Genomic DNA, 22,104 nt, shown 5'->3' on the forward strand with positions numbered 1-22,104 from the left:
AAGTTAAATCCCCCGGCCCCCTAATCCCTAGCTACGCCACTGCTTCCGTAATCTGAATCTGAATTACTTTGAAGCTATGTAGAATCAAGATTTATGATCATTTATATTGTTGCTTTGAATATTTACTCCCCACCCCCCCCCCTTTTCCCAGATTGTTTTAATGGCAGCGATAAGTATTCTCATGTGCTCAAATATCCGTTATACAGATCACTTAATTAAACGCATGTCATTGGAAGCTATATAAAGAATCAAAAAAGGGGAAATTTGGACACGCATGCGTAAAGCATTATTTATACTTTTACGAAGTCAGGTCTACACTCATATTGTACTGATGTGGATCACGCATATGGAATATCACAATTGTAAATAGATGGTAAGTACATCTATATCACAGCTAATCACATAAGTTAAATAGAAGATTGAACCATTCTTAGAATATTGTTTTGTTTTTGTTTTTTCATTTTAGTTTTAGGCCTATCCTTTGTAGTTTGTTTGTTTTTAATAATCACAATGAATATCACTCTGGTTTCGTTGTTTCAAACAAATAAGATAAGGCTTTATTTTCAATTCAAATATATGGAAAATATACTTTTAAAAAAAAGGCTTCTTTACATAGGCCAATACAAGTTTGAGTACAGGCCTACTGTTAGAGAGGATGAGATAGCGCCAGCAGTTGTTATCTTCTGAAAGAGAAAATAGGCTCAAGCATTGCTAATAGCATTTAGATAATGCTATTTGTTGTTAGAACCCCAAGGTCAGCACAGTTGTTATGATTTTGTTTTTCATTCAATGGTTATGCCGCTCAAGTAAGCCTAAATTAAAATAGGGGGAGGGGTACCTGCTTTCAGATAAAATAGCAGAAAAATTAGGGAAAAGGCGAAGTTAGGAGGGGCGCAAGAGAACATAGTACCCCCGGCCACACCCTCAACGGAGCGCCAAACGAAGCCTATATATATATTTCAATAATATTTTTTTATTTATATATAAAGCGCTGTTAACAAACAAAATGTAGGCTCAAGGCGCTGTTATAACATTACAAACACAAACACGACAGCTAAAATTGCAAACTAACTAATCTAAAACAGTTTTAAACAGATAGGTCTAAATGTTCATGTGATGTCTCATGAAAAATAAAGAGGTGCGCCAATGATGTACCTTGCCCCGGGTCACATTCCGTTCACTGTGTTACATGGGTAATGACCGTTTACAAAAGTCGGATCTTTTTTGGTAAGCTGAAAGGAGGGCTGGGTAAAAAATGTGCAACAATCCCCCCCCCCCCCCACACACTTTTCCGTAACCGCTATAGAAATAAAGTCAATAGAAATAAACTCAATCGGTATCTTGCCCTTACTGACAGAAGAAAGTAGCTGGCAGCAGATAGCCTCGTAAAGAGACAGTTGGAGAGTTTTCAAAATGGCTGAGAATCATTGAAGATGCGGAAAAAATATGCAGGTCGCCACTAGGTATGAGTAGTCATGGGAAACACTTCTCGCCTTTAAACTAAGGAATAGATGACATTGAAATGAAACCAACCAACATAACTTGTTTACAAAATTTATTACGCTCTTTATTAGTTCTAGATCTATGTTGAGTAGACAAACACGATTCCGTTAAATAAAATGATTTCCATCGGTAAATAGATTTGAATGCTTATAAAGTTTTAAGACGCACTGTGTGGATAGAAGAAATGAGACAATGTTTTCTTTGTAAATTTAGTATGCGTCTTGTGTTCTTGTTAATAATTAATTCTCATTACATACTAGCTCAAACCTACGCAGGACTACTTTGTGTGGTATAGGGCGTGACAACCACCGAAAGACAGCCTAGAGGGCATTACACGACCAGGATGTAAAAACAGTGATCTCAATCGATGAAGAAAAGCAAAACGGAAAGGACTAGGACCTCCAAAACACATTTTGACTTCTACAAATTCTGCCCACTCATCTCCCACAGTTTGGTGTTTTCTACTTTGTCGTACCAGTGTATTATTAGGGTATTTCTCAGGCATCTGTTGATGAAGGTCTGTACTTTTTTTTTTGAACAGTCGCTTCAGTTTTTCTCCATGTTTCAGAACCATATAGTAGTACAGCCTTAACAATAGAGTTCAAAATTCTTAGTTAAGTCTAATTTGAGATGTGAGAAGATTTCCAGTTTGGTTTTAGCTGTGTAAATGTCTGACGCGCTAAATTTATACGATTTTTAATGTCTTCCTCTCTTCTATTTAATACGCTGACGACACTCCCAAGGTACCTATATAAAATTTTCTACTTAGTCCAAGGTCTAAGAATCCAGTTCTATATCTCCAATTTACAATTTATGTTTTTTTAAGTCTTGTTTTTTGATGGTTTATTTTGAGTCCTACTCTTTTTCCTTCTTCGCTTAAAGCTGTGACCTTATCTTGCATATCCTGTAGCCTGCTAGATAATAGGGCTACGTCATCAGCGAATTCCAGATCTTCCAGCCTTTGAGTAAAGAGTCCATTAGATTCCTTTCCCTGAATTAAAGTTGGCTTTTTTAGTGACCCAACCAAATACTAAAAGGAACAGGAGTGGTGAAAGAAGACATCCCTGCTTGACTCCTGTTGTGACTGGAAATTCCTCTGACAGCTTGGCACAGTGGGTTACTTGGCAGGTGAAACCATCATAAAGGTTCTTGATAATGGTTATTATTTTATTGGGGATCCCGTAATGTCTCATTACAGTTCAGATAGATTCTCAGTCGACACTATCAAAGGCTTTTTAAAAGTCGACAATTGTTGCATAGAGAGGAGATTGCCATTCGACACATTGTTCTACAATAATTCTGAGTGTTGCTATTTTGGTCAGCACAAGATCTCCCTTTTCTGAATCCGGCCTGTTCTTCTCTTAGGTGTTCATTGCATGCTCCCTTTATTCTATTTAGTAGGATTCTGCTGAAAATCTTGCTTGGTACTGACAACAAAGTGATGCCTTACCATTTCTCACATTGTGATAGATCTCCACTCTTTGGTATTTTTATTAGCAAGTCCTTTCCACTCACATGGAGGTGTTTCTGTTAACCAAATTTTGTTGAATAGTTTGTGCATTTGGTCAACTATTTAACTTCCTCCTTCTTTGATGACTTCAGGTGGTATGTTGTCAATTCCAGCTGCTTTACCTGTCTTCATTTGTCTGAGTGCATTCCGTATTTCTTCTTTGGTTACTTCTATGTTTGTTGGTCCTACATTTAGATCAGGTGGATTACGTGGTTTCGCCGGTAGGATTATAGCTTCAAGGGTCATCGAGGAACTCAAACTATCACACAACGGCAAGGTATTAGCATCAAGTGACAGTCTTATGTATAACAACAACAAAAAAAAAAAAAAACAACATAACATGTATGCATGTCCACACAGCTGCTCGGCTTTGCGACTATCTTGAAAAAACTGGATATATGATTATTATTACCATTTAAGCTATGTCTTTTATTACAATGATTGACAGTTAAATGCAGTATTTCATGTGACCAAGAAAACAACGTTCATATTTTGCCACATCTAATGTAGACAAAGGCATTGCCGGTGTAAGGCAAGGATAAATTTATCTAAATTGCACACAGGTTGTGAACTTTCAGGTCAGTGTTAAGGCATACTATAGGAATCCATTGAGCGCACCGTTACTACGTTTAAAGGTGTAAACACATTATTGTAAATGCATAAAAACCAGATATTTAAAAAACAATGGGGATTAAATTTTTTTGTCCCTGACACGAATTAGTTAATGTAAACAGTTCCGCGAAGATCTAGATTTAAATATGGGCCAAGATTTTTTTATTTTATTTTTTAAGAGAGATACTACATATTGAACTTTTTCATTTAAGTAATTTTGGATATTCCCGAATTTTAGTCATCATTTCGTTTTTACGCGAAAATGACTAAAGTGCAAATTTTTAAAAGCACACACAGCCACCCTTTCTCTCTCTCTCTCTCTCTGTAGCTTATCTTACTCTCCTATTCATGTCGTACACTTCCTTTCATTTTTAAAATATATTTCTTCCTTGTCTCTCTCTCACTTTTTTATTTCTGCTTTTTCTTTTATATATATATATATATATTGTGATGTTGCTAGTTCAGGCTGTCCTGAAGTCAACCAATTACTCAGCAAGCGTTTGGGTGTAATTGTTCGGGTGTATTACGTGTAGTTGACCAACAAGTCAGACTAAATAAAACAACACCTGTTTTAACTAGTGAAGAGATGTAGTCGACTCTGATGAACAATTGTACATGGATTTATTCTGATAAAAGGCCACAGTAGAAGTCTCTGTCACTAAACACGTCGTTACCCTGGAGTATTCTATCGCTAACTGATTTTCCGGTCTCTAACCCAACATATCCCAAACGTCACTAGTCCCGTTCAATATGCGTCGTCTATGGTGCGTCGCTAAATAACTAACCTATATAAATAAGGTGTCTAACAGATTCCTCCCCCCCTTGAAAAAAAAATATGTCAATATTTTTCCACTACTGTCAAGTCTTACAAGGGCATTTTCAATTTAAGGGGAAGACCACAAACATAAAATCTTGACATCTTCATCTTGACATCTTCATCTTGACTTGACAGTTCTTCATATTCAATGTCAATGTTCATAACATTCCAGAATCATCTTCATTAGTACACAGTTCATCATGGAGGAAAATGTGGCATCTTATGGGCACGTCATACATTTCAAATGTTCTTCACTGGCAGTAATCTGATAAAATACAACATTTCAAAAAACAATTATAGACTTTATTTACATATTCAATAAATTTTTTCTTACCACCCTTTTATACGCTTTTGTCCATTTTTCTTTTATACTCACCCTTTTCCATAGAACTAACTTTCGTCAATGATATATGAAATGATTCACACACAAAAAAAAATATCCATACTTACTTTCAAATGCTTAACATCAAATTTACTTATCTCCCTTTTCCATAACATATAAATGGTGTCAATATATTAATATATATTACATAATCAATATAATCATAGTTTATTTACAAACTTATTTCATTTCAATGTCATTCTAGACAATAGATCAGCTACAATATTCACAGATCCACTAATAGCTTTCACTTCAAATTTATATTCCTGTAGTGATAAGAACCATCTATAAACACGACTGTTTTTCATGCTCTTTTGCTGTATATACTGAATAGGTTTATGATCAGTTAATAATATGAATTTCCTTCCTATTAGATAGCTCTCTAGCTTAGTAATTACCCATATTACAGCTAAGGCTTCTCTTTCAATGACACTATATTTTTTTTCTGCCTCTGACAATTTTCTGCTTACATATAATATAGGATGTAAGTTATCATAGTTCTGCATTAAACAACCACCAATAGCATTACCAGATGCATCAGTTGTGACATAAAATATTTTGTCTTTATCAGGCAGCCTTAATATTAGTTCATGACTAAAAACATCTTTAATTCTGTCAATAGCTTTCACACATTCCTCATTACAGACTACTTTTTGAGGTTTTCCTTTTTTAAGTAAGTCATTTAATGGATTCACTATTTCTGCTAAGTTCTTTATAAACTTTCTGTAATAATTTACTATTCCTAATATGCTTTTAATTTGTCTTTTTGTTGTAGGTATTTCAATATTAAGTACTTTCTTTATGTTATCTTCAATAGGGCTAATCATGTTGTTATTTACTTTATGTCCTAAGAAAATTATTTCCTCCAATCCTATTTCTACTTTTTCTGCTTGAATTGTAAGTCCACTTTCTTTTATTATTTTAAACACTTCTTTTACATCTACCAAATGTTCCTCCCAACTATTATTAAAAATACATATGTCATCCAAATAGCAAATAACATTTTCTTTGTTTCCAATTATCATGTTCATCATTCTATTAAATGTGGCTGGTGCATTTACTAATCCAAAACTCATATAATTCCATTGAAAAATACCATATGGTGTTACAAATGCTGTGTAAGGTTTTGCATTTTCTGTTAAAGGTATTTGCCAATAACCTTTAGTTAAATCTAATTTAGTAAAAAAATTTGCTCCATTTAATTTATGTAAAATATCCTCTATATTTGGCATTGTATATGGGTCAAATTCTGTGATGTTGTTAAGTTTCCTATAATCAATACATAACCTTATATCTCCATTCTTCTTTTTGGCTATCACAATTGGTGAAGCATAAGGAGATGTTGATGGTTCAATTATACCTGATTCTAGTAAATTGTCTATTTCTTTCTTTACTTTGTCTTGTAAATGTAGCGGTATTCTATATGGCTTAAGCTTGATAGGTTTTGTGTCTGTTACTTTAATGTCATGTTTAATAATATTTGTTTTTCCTGGTATGCTGGAAAAAATTTCTTTGTATTCCTGTATTATTTTAGTTATATCTTTTGACTTTTCCTTAGTTAAATTATTAAGATTAATCTTTTGCCAAGTTTGATTCTCTTTTGTTTCTATTACAGGTATTTCCTTAATATCATTTTCATTGTGATTTTCATTTGTTATTATCATTAAGCATTCTTCTCTTTCTGAAAATGTATTTTCTATTTCCTCCTGAATGTTTTGTATTAACTCATCTTCTCTATCATAATACAGTTTCAAATTATTTATGTGATATGTTTTAATTTTCCCATTTATTTCAATTTGATAATTCACATCATTAATTTGTTTTATCACCTTAAATGGACCTTTCCATTGTTTACCAATTTTATTTTTCAGGTCATTTATCAATATTAATACATTGTTTCCTACTTCTAGTGTTTTCAATTGTCTTTTCTTATTTAGATTCTCATGAGCACTTTGTTTGTACTTCTTATTGTTGTTATATGCTTGAGTCCATATTTCTTTCAATTCTGTTGTGATTGTTGTTTTACTGTCATTATTTAATTTATTCTCATTGTCTATTAGATTTTCTTTAAAAACATCTAATTCATCTCTAGGTTTTCTTCCATGTATTATTTCATATGGTGAAAATTGTGTTGCTTCATGGATGTTGTTTCTATGAGCAAATAGTACATAGTTAATGTAATGATCCCACCTGTTCTGATTATTCTGAATTATCTTTGTTAGTGATCTTTTTAATGAACCACCATATCGTTCACATAAACCATTACTCTCCGGGTGGTAAACCGAAGAGTATATGTGTTGTATATTGTATTGTTTAGTCCATTTCTTAAATTGTTCTGACTTAAACTGAGATCCCTGATCACTCAATATAATTTTAGGTATACCATGTCTTGTAATTACTTTTTGAGTTATGGCATTAATGATATTCTCTGCACTTGTATTTGATAATGGGATTGCCTCTGGGTATCTACTAAACATGTCTATTACTGTTAGAATGTATTTGTTATTATTTTCAGTTTGAATTAAAGGACCTATTAAATCAATAGATACTTTCTGAAATGGTGCTGTAGGTTCATCCATTTCTTGAATAGGTGCTTTATTCACTAGGCTTTTGTTAGATCTCTTTTGACATATGTCACATGAGTTTATGTATTTGTTTATTGTTGCTTTCATTTTGGGCCAAAATACTTTTTTTGACAAATTCCTATAACATTTCTTTACTCCCCTATGTGCTGCTAAATTATTATCATGTGTCATGATTAAAACATCTTTCTAATATTTCTGTGGTAAGACAAGTTGTTTTATTTTCTTGTTATCATTACTTGTTTGTCTAAACAATATTTTATTCTCTATACAAAATTTCTCCATTGGGTTATTATTGTTTTTATCTGATATTCTTGAATAAATTTTCCCAATAATATTGTCATTCATTTGTTCTAATGCAAATGTGGGTATTGTTTCTTTTTCACTTTGAGATATTTGTGTTTCAAGACTATTTTGTGTTTCATTTTCTATCTCTCTTTCCTTAATATCTGTATTTTCTATTTGTATTACATTACTGGTTTCTTTTTCTTCATCATTACTTATTACATTTATTGTATTTTCCTGTTTCTTATCTTGTTTATCCATTGATCTTGTTATTATCATACTTGTTATATTTTGTGTTTCTATGTTTTCATAATTTTGTCTTATGTTTTTGTATTTGTTTTGCCAGTCTTCTAATTCTTTTCTAGAACATTCTTTAACTCCTTTTATGTTTCCTACCAACATATCATATCTCATTTCTGGTATTGCAATGCCATCACAATAACCAGTGAAAAATGGAGTTTCAATGTACACCCTTATAGCTTTAAATTCCCTTACAGTGCCATCTGCTAGTTCTACTTTCTTAGTAAACCCTTTATACCAATGAGGTTTAACAAATTTAGTTTTTACTGCCAAAGTGTTACAACCTGAATCCCTAATTAATTCCACCGGAATTCTATTTACAAACCCTGGGTACACTGCAAAATTGTTCCTATTTCCTTCCATGAAATATACCCTATCTGTACCTTTATTTTTGTATTCCCTACTGTAACTCCTATTTCTATAATTTCCCCTGTCATTCCTATCTCTACTCCTATATCTACTGTTATTTTGTTCATTGTATCTATTTCTACTTCCAGACCTACTATTCCCTCTTCTACAGTTAGCTGCTATATGACCTTTTCCTTGACATTTAAAACAGGTTATTTCACTATATTTCCTATTTCCACTATTTGATCTGTTTCTATTTCTACTTCTATCAACATTTTCTTTGGTGTATCCTATTAAATCTACTTTGCTCTTATCTATATCAGAAAATGGTTTATTTGGATAGGCATTTTTATATACTCTCATTATCTCTGTTATTTCATCTATAGTTTTTGGATTTCTTTCTCTAATAAAAGATTGTAACTGAGGATCACATTTATTTACAAAGTTGTCCACTAGAATAAAATTTTTTAATCCTTCATAAGAGTTTGTCACTTTTTCTAATTTTACCCACTTATTGAAAAAATCCTTTTCCATATTAATAGTAGTTTGGGGTTCTATTTCTAATGATGGTATATTGTCAAAATATTTCTTTCTGAAAGTTGTAGCATTATGACCATAGGCATTCAACAACTCTCTTTTTAAAACCTGATAGCTATCATCAATATGATGGTCATGATTTTGGCATATTGTTAGAGCTTGACCATGAACAAAGTCTATCAGTATTTCAGACCATTCTTCTTCAGGCATATTAAATGTAGACATTTTTGCCTCATATCTTTTCAGGAAATCACCAATGTCATCCTTCTGTTCATCAAAACTTTGTATCTTTCTCTTTAGCCATGTTTGCGAATTAGGGTTGTCTCTTTGTGTGGTAATATTATTTGAGTTATTTGTAATGTTTCCTTGTTCAATTTGAGCTCTGGCTTGTGCTGCATCCAATCTCATCTTCTCCATTTTAGCTTCATGCTCTCTAATTTTTTCTCTTTCTTTGTCTTGCCTTTCTACCTCTTCTTTTCTTATTTTATCTTGACGTTCCATTTGTTCCCTCACAACTTGCTGTACATAAGCTGCTAAGTCCTTTCCTTTTAACTCCATGGCCTTTCCATCCTGCATAGCTGTTTCCTTAACCTCCTTAAGGTCCATATATGATGATGTAGCCATTGTATTATTTTATATATATTTTTTTTTTCTTAGCCTATATTGGTTATGGCTATACTTTAAACTTATTTTATATTTAAATTTTTTCAAACTTTTATATAAGTTTTAAATGTTATGTCTCTATCTATAGATTTAGTAAATGAGTAAGTCTAGTCTGAGTTATATTCAGATCTGTATATTAGGTCTAGTATCACCCAAATTTAAATCTAGTATATTATAGTATATATAATAATACTATTTAGATCTATAGTTATCAAGAGCACTATGATTATTAGATCTAGTATGAATAACTATGATCACTTTTAAAATCTGATGTGACTGGAGTGTCTAGAGAGTACTCAGTAGACTCTAAGACTGTCTAGAGTCTAGATCTAGAGTAGATAAAATAGATTTCTTAGATCCAATCCAGAACTTATGGTTCTATTTAACCATACGAAAAAAATATGTGTATACAATGTCAAATATATCTTCAACAAGATATATATATCTAGAATGTACTACCTTCATTCATTTTTCAATTAATAATATTTCAAATTAGAGTCTAGATAATCAAATGTACCAAAGAGATGTACAAAATTTGTAGATCTATATTTAGCCAGACGACAGTGTTTGACTACATAGCCAGTTTCGGCATTATTCTCATGGCAAAATCATATTTGATTTTAACCGCTCAAACTAAAATTATTTTAGTCTGATTCACAGTAAAAGAATCCTACCCGCACTTTCTATCATTAAGTGAAAAAAAATACAGATCTAATTAAATTAATAAAAATAAATAATTTAAAATAATATAAACAAATGAAATAATTAAAATGAGACTATCGCTATGGGTTGGGATGTGACAATATGGCACACAATGATAACGTCACGAAGTAACCAGGCAACAACGGATATGACGTTTACACAAACAAAACAAATTACAACCCTAAATGTATAATATAGTTTTTCATCTAAATTATGTCTTTACCCCGAACGGGTTTAAGGCTTCAGCACCATCTGATTTTACTCAGGCTAACATACCAAATTTAGACAAAATCTATTTCTAAGGGCAATCTAAACATATACTAATAAGAAAAATGGCACTTAGCTTTTGATAAGAAAGATCCCTTTGTTCGGACTCCCGAATATGCTAGATCACAACAAATTCCACTGCCTCTCTTCCAGTTCTGACTCTGTTCTCCGGTGCTACCAGTATCCCACGTAATGCCACAGATGTCCTGATATGCCACAGCAAAATGTCCCAGTTTCTTCGATGACTGTTGATGACCGTATGTGTAGTTCCGACGACTTTGTGTACACAGTTACTGACGAATAGGTTAACGGTTCTTCTGGCGATGACTTGACTTGTGTAGGCGACTACTGACAAATAACAGTCTCTTGACGGCAACTTGATCTGGACGACTGACGAATAACGAATTTCTTGACGATGACTTGGTCTGGGCTGACAAATAACGGCTTTCTTGACGATGACTTGATCTGGGCTGACGAATAACGACTTTCTTGACGATGACTTGATCTGGGCTGACGAATAACGGTTCTCTAAAATAGTTCACTGCTTCTGCTGCTACTCTGGTAGTACGACGAAGTTCGCTGTTGTACTCTGCTTCACTAGACCAAACTGTCCAATGTAGACTAGGTGAAACCAAGGTCACCTCCGACGACGTTCCGTTATACGACTAACGGTTTTCAACGAAATTAAGTGGATGTAGCTGTTTCCACAACTTCACTGCTAACAAGTCTAGATATGGTCTAGACCGACGAATACTATATATATCAATGTTCAGCAACGAAAATTACGATTTTACTAACCTTCCAAAGGTTAAACACAGTGACCGTTATAAACGTGGTAAGCAACCGGTTCAATGAGCAAACTGCTCCACAAGAATCTCTCCAAGGGTAAGACGACAGAGCGATTTAGTTAGCTACTAAACTTGTAGTACTCACAATACTTCTGACAGCGGGCAAACTGTCCTTCTCGAACTGACGAGGTAAAACTTGATACTCGATGTGGCTCCTATGACGAAGAAAAAAATATGTCCAACAGGTTCACTAGCGATCTCTCACCCGTTATGAATGAACGGTTTCTCTGGTTGTAGGTCGATTCAGCATATGAAGATCAGGCGTTGATAATATACTGGTTAAGTAGACCAGACGTTGCGATGATTACTGTCCTGACGAAGGTCACCCTGAGTTAACGGCTCGTTGAACGTGCGATCAAACAGGCGACGACTGCATGTAGATCTAGAACAAAGTCACTCTGCGATGATTCTGATTTCAGCCGTACTCCGATGAAATCTTATATCTTCGAGTGCACGACCCTCACCTGAGTAAACGTTCTGCTTCGAGGTCCGGTTCGATGTTCAGCTTCATCAGGGGTCCGGCTTCGAGGTTCGGGGTCGCCACTGTGATGTTGCTAGTTCAGGCTGTCCTGAAGTCAACCAATTACTCAGCAAGCGTTTGGGTGTAATTGTTCGGGTGTATTACGTGTAGTGTTCTATCGCTAACTGATTTTCCGGTCTCTAACCCAACATATCCCAAACGTCACTAGTCCCGTTCAATATGCGTCATCTATGGTGCGTCGCTAAATAACTAACCTATATAAATAAGGTGTCTAACAATATATATATATATATATATATGGAGTCTCGGTAAAGCGCTTGGTTTCAGAACCAGGGTGGGGGTTTAAATGCTGGTAAAGACTGATAATAATTTCGGGATCATTAGTGTGCCTCTGCGTCCACCCCAAATGTGAAAGTTAAGGAAAATTAAAGAATTTGGTCGTTGTGCTGGCCAAGATCAGATACTCTGAAAGGCAAACTTACTTTAGCAAGTCTATGTGACTCTCCTTAAATTCTTTCATTTTCGACATTTATATTTTATTTATCTCTTTTTATTTCAATCTTCTTCTTTGTCTCTTTTAATTTTTTTCTCTTTCCTTCTTTTTTCTCTTTCCTTCTTCTTTTTCTATTTCTCTGTTCCTCTTTTGCTATTCCCCTATTCCTTTCTGAAGGCTCTATCTCTAATTTTATTTTGTCTTTTTCTGTGTCTAGTTCAATTTTTTTTAATACTTCTCTCGTTAACTCTTTTTTTTTCTCGTCATCTCTTATTCACTCATCTCTCTTTATTTCTCTCTGTATCTTTATATGTTTTGCTTTTTGTTTTAATCCTTATTCGCCAACAATAACTTTCTATTTCATTGATGTGAAGAAAAACAACGCTTCTAATAGACACGTGAAGTAAAATAGAACTGATATGATTTGAAAAAAAAATCGTCTTTATGCACCTGTTACACCTTTTTTTAGCTTGATCAACGGGGACCGACTGACATTATGGTCCATCTAGTGGACCGGTGAGGTAGCCAGATAGACCACTTTGAAAGGCAATTAGTACCGTAAAATTGACTATCTCGACCTTTCAAAAAATAACTTTACAAACTTTGCTGTAAAAATAGTAGATCTTTAATTACCGGTATTATGAGGACTAGCAAGAATTAATAGATGTACACCATAAGCAATTACTTTGTGGGCCCGCCACTGTTGACCTATAACAATATTATTTGGTTACTTACATATGTATGTAATACAACCATCGATCACATTCAATTGATCATTCCACTCATTCTAAAGTTGAAGACTAACTTTCTTTACTTAAAATAAAGAATATAAACAACTCCATGTGATGATTTTAAGCATCATGAACTTTAAATCCGTAAAGGTATTCCCGCTTGATAACTCTATTGTATAGTTAAGTGTGACAAACATTAACAGATTTTCCCTAAAAAATACTCCGCTAACTGCGCTACTCTGCTGATGTTTTCATGTTAGCAAAAAAAAGCTGAGATAGTTCTGTCCCGCTGGCTGTTACTTAGTAGCCAGTTCTGTCCCGCTGGCTGTTAGTTAGTAGCCAACTTCCATACATTGGCTTTAGTGAGTCTATTTCTTTTGTGTGTTAACGCCTAAAACCAAGATTAAAAGTTTTTCCATGTTTACCTAGAATGTATTAGCAGGCCAATAAATTAGTAAGCCCACAAAATTTATTATTTTATTGTTTTATCGAATAAGCATTAAACTTTGTTTTGTGACTTGCCTATTGTACATAACAATTTTTTTTAAACTTTTGTTGGTTCTTTAAGCTAATACACTCTGAGATGTATACACACGTAAAACAAGGCCAATAACAAGTATTAAACATTTCGTTCAAATAACTTGTTTTGTTAAAAAAATAATACAACTTTTCTTTATCTACTTGTTCCCGTTTCTTTCAATCAATGACTTTATCAATTCAGATTTGTTTCGTAGCTGCGTTTTTCGAATAAATCGTTAGACTATTTAAAATAAAAAAATAAAAAAACAAGCACTAGAAAAACTAACACTCAATCAATGCTAAAGTAATAGACATTTTAGTTTGTTAAATGTCAAATTAATGTCTTTATGTTTTTAACTGTGACAAATATTATTATATGTGGCGTATTATTTTTCATTTTCTTTCAGATGGCTGGCATAGAAAAAAGTAAGTTCACGTAGTTGTGAAACTGTAATGTATACGTTGAGATAAAGAATCTTAAATACTTTCCCCTTTCATCAAATGGCCTTATGTCATCAGTAAGTGCCCATTAAGAGTGGGGCTTGTGCTTATTTATGACACTTTGACCAATGGGAAGACTTTTACCTAGAGGCAAGAATGGGAGATTGAACTTCAGTCTTCACCGATCCCTCTGATTTTAGGTTCACCATCTGCTAGAATGCTAGATGATAAAGTTATCACATCCAAAGGGCCAGCTATAGAAAGTAAGGGGCACTAGGCCAAGTGAATCAGGTAGAGCAAAATGAAATAGAAAAAAAAAAAAATAGCGAAAAAAAAACTTAAAATTTTAGTGTATTTTAACAAAAACATTGAGGATAGATAGGTTTCAATAATTCTTCCTTTAAGAAAATTGTTTAATTCTTCCTTTAAGAAAATTGTTTATAAGTCCTTTGTTTTAAGAAACGACAAGGAAAAAACAATATTCAGTTCTAACTAAATAAAAAAAAGGCAACGCCGGATACTTGTGCTATTATTAATATAATGCGAATAATAAAGAAATTTGTGACTTTTTATGTCTGTGCGTTCAGATGAAATATTAATTAATGTGTTTTCATATTTTAAGTCCGCGAGGCGGAGTCCTGTACCAAGGACTTTAATACCAGAGTGTCTGCACCAGGCGTCCTTGAAAACAACAAAGTTGTAATAATAGATATGGACGAAGTTTATAACATCGGGAGCAAGGTTCAGTATGTAAGTAATATATTTCTATTATTAAAATTAACTCTTATGCTTTACCTTAAAAAATAATTGCGACGTACTGAACGTTGTAAACAAAGAGTTTACTTACATATGATGATATAATAAAGGGAACAACTGTTTTTATGTTATTTCCGTTAGGAAAACTTTCGTTTGTTTGTTGTTTTTTTTTTTCAAATGGAAATAAATATACCCGTCTGCAGATCAAAAACAAACGTGTTAACATATCAATAACCCTTCAACCTCACGGGATCAACAACCTGTTAGCACACCTTTATATGGGATAAAAAAACCTGTTAGCACACCTTTATATGGGATAAACACAACCTGTAAGCACACCTTTAAATGGGTGTCAACAACCTGTTAGCACACCGTTATTTAAAATGAGATGGACACCAACACAACACCCTTTTTTTTCCCATTCTCTTTGCTACATTATGTAACGTGTTTATATGTTTGTTCGATTTCATGATCTTGATGATACAAACTTGCGACAGATGCAGGTTCGGTGGTGCCTTGGTTAAAGTTCAAACACTCTAATAATCAATAAAGCAACAAATAGTCGATATGCTTTTCTAGAGTTTTAATTCATTTAAACCTGAACTTGAAACAATAAACGTATGTATAAAGATACAGTATTCAGTAACAATGATCAATAAAATGAGAAACTATTTATTTTAAAACTAGCGACTTATACTTCTAACTTTCTAGCTCTCTCCCTGGTCCCAAGCTACTCCTCCTCCTTTTATATCTTTCCTTAGAATAAAGGACCATAACATCTCAATACCCTGTTGATGATATTTTTTAAATTTAACTGATGTTAAATTTATTTACCCGCTATAGCCTTGAACGAAGTTTGGAAACAGGATTATTGTTTGTTTTAAGCACGTGATAATTTTGGTGGCGACTTAAGTTGTAGAAGTTGTTTTTGAAATAAATAAATAAATAATAGAACATTGCTTTATAAATAAAGATTTTTTTAACAGTATTCAAGTAAAGTTCCCATTTGAGACCCTGTGGTCTATAGGGCAGATGATGTAAAGATCATCTAATTCTGTGGCCTACGGTTAACGAGGGTGTCATGTGGCCAGCACAGCAACAAACCACCTTTACTTTTCCCCAACTAAAGCCAGGTACCCATTAGAGCTGGGTGGCCCAGAGGCGCCAAAGGACCCCGAAATAAAAATCCCAGTCTTCAGGACGCCCGGTTCAGAAGCCAAACGCTTTACCGCTCAGCCACCGCGCCTCCACAGTAATCAAAGGCATATCTAAATACTGCAAGCTTTCTCTTTTCTGTACAAAACAAAAATGAATGAATTGCCACTAATTTAAGGCTTCTAATTTGTTTTAATAATTGATGTGTTGCCATCTAATATGAGAAAGGATAATTGCGCAAAATATTGACTTGATTTGAGAATAGTAAGTGGGAGAGAGAGAAAAAAAAAGGCCCCACATCTCAAAAAGCAGCTTAGGGCCTCATTATTAAAGCTTACATCCGGTCATGCCTGTTCGTGGTTACATAAGATTATGTTAAAAAATAGGAAGAAATAGTCAGCAAACCTAAAATAAATAACATAGCACTTTATTTCTTTTTTCAATATTGTGAAGCTGAAAGAATTTTTTATTAACGCTCTGGAGCTTCCAGGGACACTAACAGAATATAGATTGTTCGGTGTGAAGGAAGAGAAGGAGCGAGAGATTGATGAGAACACCACAATAGACGATATATACAAATATGTTCTCACTGGCAGCTTCATCATGAAAGTAAGTGTTGTTATGTAAGCTTGTTTTAGACTACATTTTAGTTGATATATATATATAAATAGTTGATATATATATAAACACCTTTTAAGGCTTCCCTGGCCCCTCCAATTCAACTTATTTCTAGGTGGCATCAGCTTATCAAGGAGGAATATATATATATATAATTCTCTTCTGCCCTCAACGTTTGAACGAGCAAAAAAAAAGGAAAGATCACTCTCTTATTTCAGCTGAAAGTAACCCCACGAAAAAACAAAAGGGTGCGGGGGATAACAAAAGGGTATTCACACGTCGCTACGTATGACTGCGCGCTGGACTGCCAAAACTTGCCCGCTCCCATCACCCTTCGCGCTGCGGGAGATTTGGAATAGGAAGTAAACTATCTTTAACTCTGAAGGAACATCCGCAACAGGTTAAACATTTTACAAACATTAAATATCAGCACTAGACTTAACCATTGTGACCAAGAAGTCATGGAAAGAGAACAAGTAATCTACTATGTATATTCACCCGTCACTAAATAGCAGGACGAGACTTAAGCATTATGAGGCCCTATGCGAAACGGATTTCGCGGGGCCAAGTTTGGGTATGGAATGCGGACAATAAGTGAAATTTAAGAGTTTGTATTAGAAAATAAATTCGTCTATGCATTTTATTCCTTCTTTACTACGTACATAAATACTTTACGAGCCTTACGTGTAGCAAAGTCATACAATATATAAAAAAAATTATGTTTCCTACATAGACAACGCTCAATAGCAAGAATTACCAAATGTTTCAATCTATCATTGAGAATTGTTGACCTCAAGAAATTCTTTATTAGTTTGAGGCGCGAGAAGCTTCTTTCACACAATTACGGCTAATGCATAATGCCGTTTTTATTTATCGCGTGTAGGATGGCGGTTTCCATATTGAATGACACCCCAAAAAGACAACTTTCGTCTATATATTTCCCTATATTTTAAGGACTTTTTCGTATATTTGTTATTTCGGGAGATTTCCAGAAGCTCCTGGTAAATCGACAGGAGGCCACAGGAAATCTGTTTTAAGTTATAAAATGGTTTAATTTATACACCAAGAATTAGCGCGGATCCTATGAAAGTGCGGGGTCCAATAAGGTCGAATAGGTTGCAGTGGCCTAAGGCCGGCCCTGCAAAATAGCGGCCGCCAGTCGACTAGTGTCTTTATATAAAGCAAAACAGTTTTGTGCAACTTGTTTCTAACACTTCTTTATTGATCCATATGGAGATTGGTTGTGATTACAAATACTCTTTTCTCATATAAATAAAACAACAACATACACATCAATAGAACAGACACAACATAAAAGAGTTCATTCAGCGATTACACACATGCATTTTGGTCCTTTTCATGTATCTTGATTCTATTGAGCTTGTTTTCTGTATAGTTTCAGAAAATGCCTAAACAAGGCTGAAAGACATCGCTTATTGGAATTTCAATTTCTTTCTCACAGTGAGAAAGATAAATTTTGTATGTTAAGTTTCCCATTTTTTTCGTTTAAAAAATTCTGTACAGATACAAACATTAATCAAATATTTTATTTACACAATTAAAAAGCTTATTAACTTGTTCACTACTTGATTTATTATTTAATTATATAACAATAACACTTGTAGACGTGATCAATATTTATTCTGTACAATTGTTGCAATGAGCAATACTGGAGAATTTCATCTATTTCAAACAACTATAGATAACGATTTCGTGTATTCCATGTACTAAAAAAGAAAGTATTGATTGGATATATATTTTATCAGCTTAATCAATGTAATGCACTTTTAACTGTGTAACATCATATTTCTAAGGACTGTCAATAACAGCACAAACTGAATGCTGCTAATTACTTGGCAGCAGTGGTAATTTTTATATCATTGACATCGTGTGAATTGGAAATTATCCCTAATGTTGCTATGATATGTTTGTCTATTAATCAAATTTTTTTGCAAATTAGATATCAACATTTAAGGATAATTTGGATAGTCAATCTTTCGATTCAGTGAAATTAGTATATTGCTGAAGAAGTTGATGTGAAACCCTTGCTGTTTGATCCTTGGCAGCATCCTGCTAATATGCCTATATTCATTACATTTTGTATATTGCTGAACGTTTGTGGAGACGTCACTTCACAAAACCTTGTTGGTTTCTCATAATGAATCATTTACAGCTACAACAAGCTGATGGAAGACTAACATGTCTCATTCTATTTCTAGCAATACCTCTATTCAAGTCACTCCTTCATGAAGGATAGGTGAACAGCTGATCTCAAAAAAGCTTTAACAATTTTCCTAGAAATATACTATTTGATGTATATCGCTGAGAAAATAATTACTAGCTCGTTGGTCATACGTGGAAAACTCTAGTTTGACAAAAAAAATTTCAAAGCAAAAATAAATAAATTATATTGCTAGAGAATATAATATATGTAGGTCTAGAACCTACACCGGTTCGGGAATTTCCGAATGTAAGGCTATATTGATTTAAGTATCTTCAGGAAATTTTTCCACATAGTCTAATTCTAAATGCTTATCACTGCAATATTAAAAGGTGTTCTTGATCTAGGCATATACATTCGCTTAAGTAAGATTCTTTCAGGGACAGATAGAGAATAAAAGGGTTAGAAAAAAAAAATTTAATACTAACATTCATTATTTCTTAACGAAAAAACAATCGCTCAATAATTGCACAAAAGGAGGTATTGTTTTATTTAAAAAGTACGCCCATAGTTTAAAAGTCTTTTCTTGTTATGCTTCATTTTCTCAGTAAGCTTTGCACAATTAAGTCTTTCTAATAACAGTGATCTAATGATTTGACAGAGACATAATGACTATCTAATGATTTGACAGAGACATAATGACTATCTAATGATTTGACAGAGACATAATGACTATCTAATGATTTGACAGAGACATAATGACTATCTAATGATTTGACAGAGACATAATGACTATCTAATGATTTGACAGAGAATTAATGACTATCTAATGATTTGACAGAGACATAATGACTATCTAATGATTTGACAGAGACATAATAACTATCTAATGATTTGACAGAGACATAATGACTATCTAATGATTTGACAGAGACATAATGACTATCTAATGATTTGACAGAGACATAATGACTGAAACTTCTTTCTAAGAAGTTGCGCAAAATGTTCATGTACGACTACTTATTCAACTATTAACAAGGTTACAAAAACAGTTTGTGTGGAAACACAAACTCATTATCGGCCCACGAATTGGCCCACCCAAAAAAGGGAGACTCAATATTATCAGAAAGAATATCAGAATGAAAATCTATCAAAGACAAATGACAGACAAGAATGGAGAAATAATGTTGAAAGATCGTGTGTGGTACCCCAACGGTCCAGCAGAAAAATGGATAAGTGAAAGTGAAGTATAAGTTAGTTGTGAACCTGGCCTGATTTCATATGATACTGATCTCTGCGATTCAATGGTATTGTATAGGGTCAATCTTTAAAGCTACGTAGTAATTGTTGTTTTAAATTATGTTCCACTTGTGTGCATATTAAATAGATTTTTCTCTTCCAAAAAATTAAAAAAAAAAAAAAAAAAGAATTTAGGCTACTTCTTATATGGTTATTATTTTTAAAAATATTATAACGATCTAATCAATTTTACTCGTGTGTCCAATTAGGCTTCCCCCCCCCACCCCCCCTTTTCCAATCATTGCAATGATGTACATAAAACTAAATGTCTAAGAAAATCGTCAGAGTTCTGTCAAATTTCTAGGAAAATCATCAGAGTTCTTCTAAAATTACCACTTATACAATTTTTTTAAACATGTTCAACTCATAAAGAGAATACATGCTAGTAGTATTAATTGTAATTAATATCCTAAATCAATAGCATAATATAGATCTTGTCATTTGAAAACATTACGTGACTTGAAAAATGCCTTCAACTTGTTAGATAGTAAATGAGCAGTAAATTTTCCAGTATTAATTAAGACTGTATTTTAATCCTTCCTATTTTAATCTTTCCGTTTGATACAAACATGCATTTTATAACCATAAATACAACTTCATATATTAAACCCTACACATATATTTTTAAAGCTAATTGTAAGCTTTAGGTATAATGGGAATTGTAACACTCCAAAATGTGTCAATGTTAACAGCAACAGCATTTTTTTTTCTTTAAAGTTTTTTTTTTTTAATTTATTTTATTACTTTTACTATGGATTATGTAATTCCATTCAACATTCAAGTATTTCTATGTTGTTTCTTTGTTGTTGTTTTTTAGCTCAGAAACATGACATTTTATACAGTGTTGGAATTCAAGTCTTATGATATTATACAAACTTGCTCTGTCTCTAACCAATTCAAATAAATCTATGATCTAATAAGAATAAAGTAAATTAGACAGTGAAGTGTGAATTTCCCCTTGGGCTGAATCTTGTACGTTTCAAGTCTTCCAAGTCCACAAAAAAGTTTGGACCAGTATGCACAATAAAATGAGAATAATATAACATCTAAATAAGTTTGAAAAAGTTCCTTTTTTTGTTTTAAACGTTCAAACAGGTCTATCTATTAGTTTACTAACATGGCTAGATCTATATATTAAGTATGCATATTTAATTTTTTATATTTTTTTTTTAATTTTTTATTATTAAAGTATTATTATACACATATTTATTATTTAACTTTTATTTGACAATTTTCTATTTGGAAATTATTGAAAGATATTTTTCATTACAATATATTTACATGACATGCATGTACATCTTCTATTTTTTATTTTATTTGTGTATTTCTTTAGCAAATAATACAAATTTTTTACTGTAACTTGTTATTTATTTATTATTATTATTTTATTATATATGTGAACTAAAAACAAATGTTTGTATTATTCTTTAATACAATGCACTTTTTTAAAAAAATATGCATTTCTTCTATCAGAACAATAAATTCTGTAACATAAAAATTAAAATAAATTCCATTCTTGTCCTTTGCAAAACAAAAATGCATATCTTAATATTTTTTTTAAGTATTAGAACTTTTGTTCCGTTTTATTTTTATTCATCTATTATATACATCTAGCTACTTATTACCAATTTTTCATTTACACTTTTTTTTTAAATTGAAATATTTTAATATAATAAAGTGCAACTTAATGATTGTAATTGTTTCTACAATAAATGACAAATAAAAATGTACACATTGTTTTTGTTTTTTGGCTTCCATCATGAAAAATCTAGCACACATTTTCCAAAAAAACTATTTAAACCTGTTTATCAACTATGAAAAAGGCTTTATCGAAGGTATTTTGGCGAGTTACTTTCAGACCGAAACACAACGCCATTTAGTGTTAACAGGGGCATGCCAAAAGGTAGAGGGGCTGTAGCATGTAGGACTGACTTCAAAAGGACCAGGGTAAGAAATGCTTTCTATTGCCTCAAATTTTTAGTCATTAAAAATCTACTTCTTTCAGGAGATACAATTTAGCTGCCAAATCAGTAAAATTCCTGTTTGGTTGGTCCATGGCCAAGCTATTTTAATATTTTTTCCTTCAAATAGATA

General features: G+C 32.9%; 1 protein-coding gene and 1 long non-coding RNA gene across 7 annotated transcripts; one reads left to right on the plus strand and one right to left on the minus strand.

Moving 5' to 3' along the window:
* Positions 1-272: 272 nt before the first annotated feature.
* Positions 273-21,738, plus strand: LOC106068495 (uncharacterized). Of its 6 annotated transcripts, XR_008774745.1 has the most exons (7): positions 273-373; positions 1,764-2,020; positions 3,209-3,290; positions 13,988-14,006; positions 14,644-14,771; positions 16,386-16,541; positions 17,947-21,738. XR_008774745.1 is itself a non-coding variant. In XM_056010475.1 (6 exons), the coding sequence occupies exons 2-6, from the start codon at positions 1,871-1,873 to the stop codon at positions 17,971-17,973; spliced, it is 480 nt and encodes a 159-aa protein (XP_055866450.1). In that variant the 5' UTR covers positions 276-373; positions 1,764-1,870; the 3' UTR covers positions 17,974-21,738. The 6 variants fall into 6 exon arrangements, 3 of the variants coding, with proteins under 3 accessions (XP_055866450.1, XP_055866449.1, XP_055866447.1); XM_056010475.1 differs by lacking the exon at positions 3,209-3,290 and having other exon boundaries at positions 276-373; XM_056010474.1 differs by lacking the exons at positions 273-373; positions 1,764-2,020 and having other exon boundaries at positions 2,049-3,290; positions 17,953-21,738.
* On the minus strand, positions 4,230-12,113 carry LOC129922836 (uncharacterized). The gene is made up of 2 exons (XR_008774751.1): positions 9,999-12,113; positions 4,230-4,707 (listed from the first exon to the last, which is right to left on the minus strand). It is a non-coding gene; the product is annotated as an uncharacterized LOC129922836 (long non-coding RNA).
* Positions 21,739-22,104: the final 366 nt, after the last annotated feature.

Source organism: Biomphalaria glabrata, chromosome 14, assembly GCF_947242115.1.
Source record: "Biomphalaria glabrata chromosome 14, xgBioGlab47.1, whole genome shotgun sequence".
Classification (NCBI taxonomy): domain Eukaryota; kingdom Metazoa; phylum Mollusca; class Gastropoda; family Planorbidae; genus Biomphalaria; species Biomphalaria glabrata.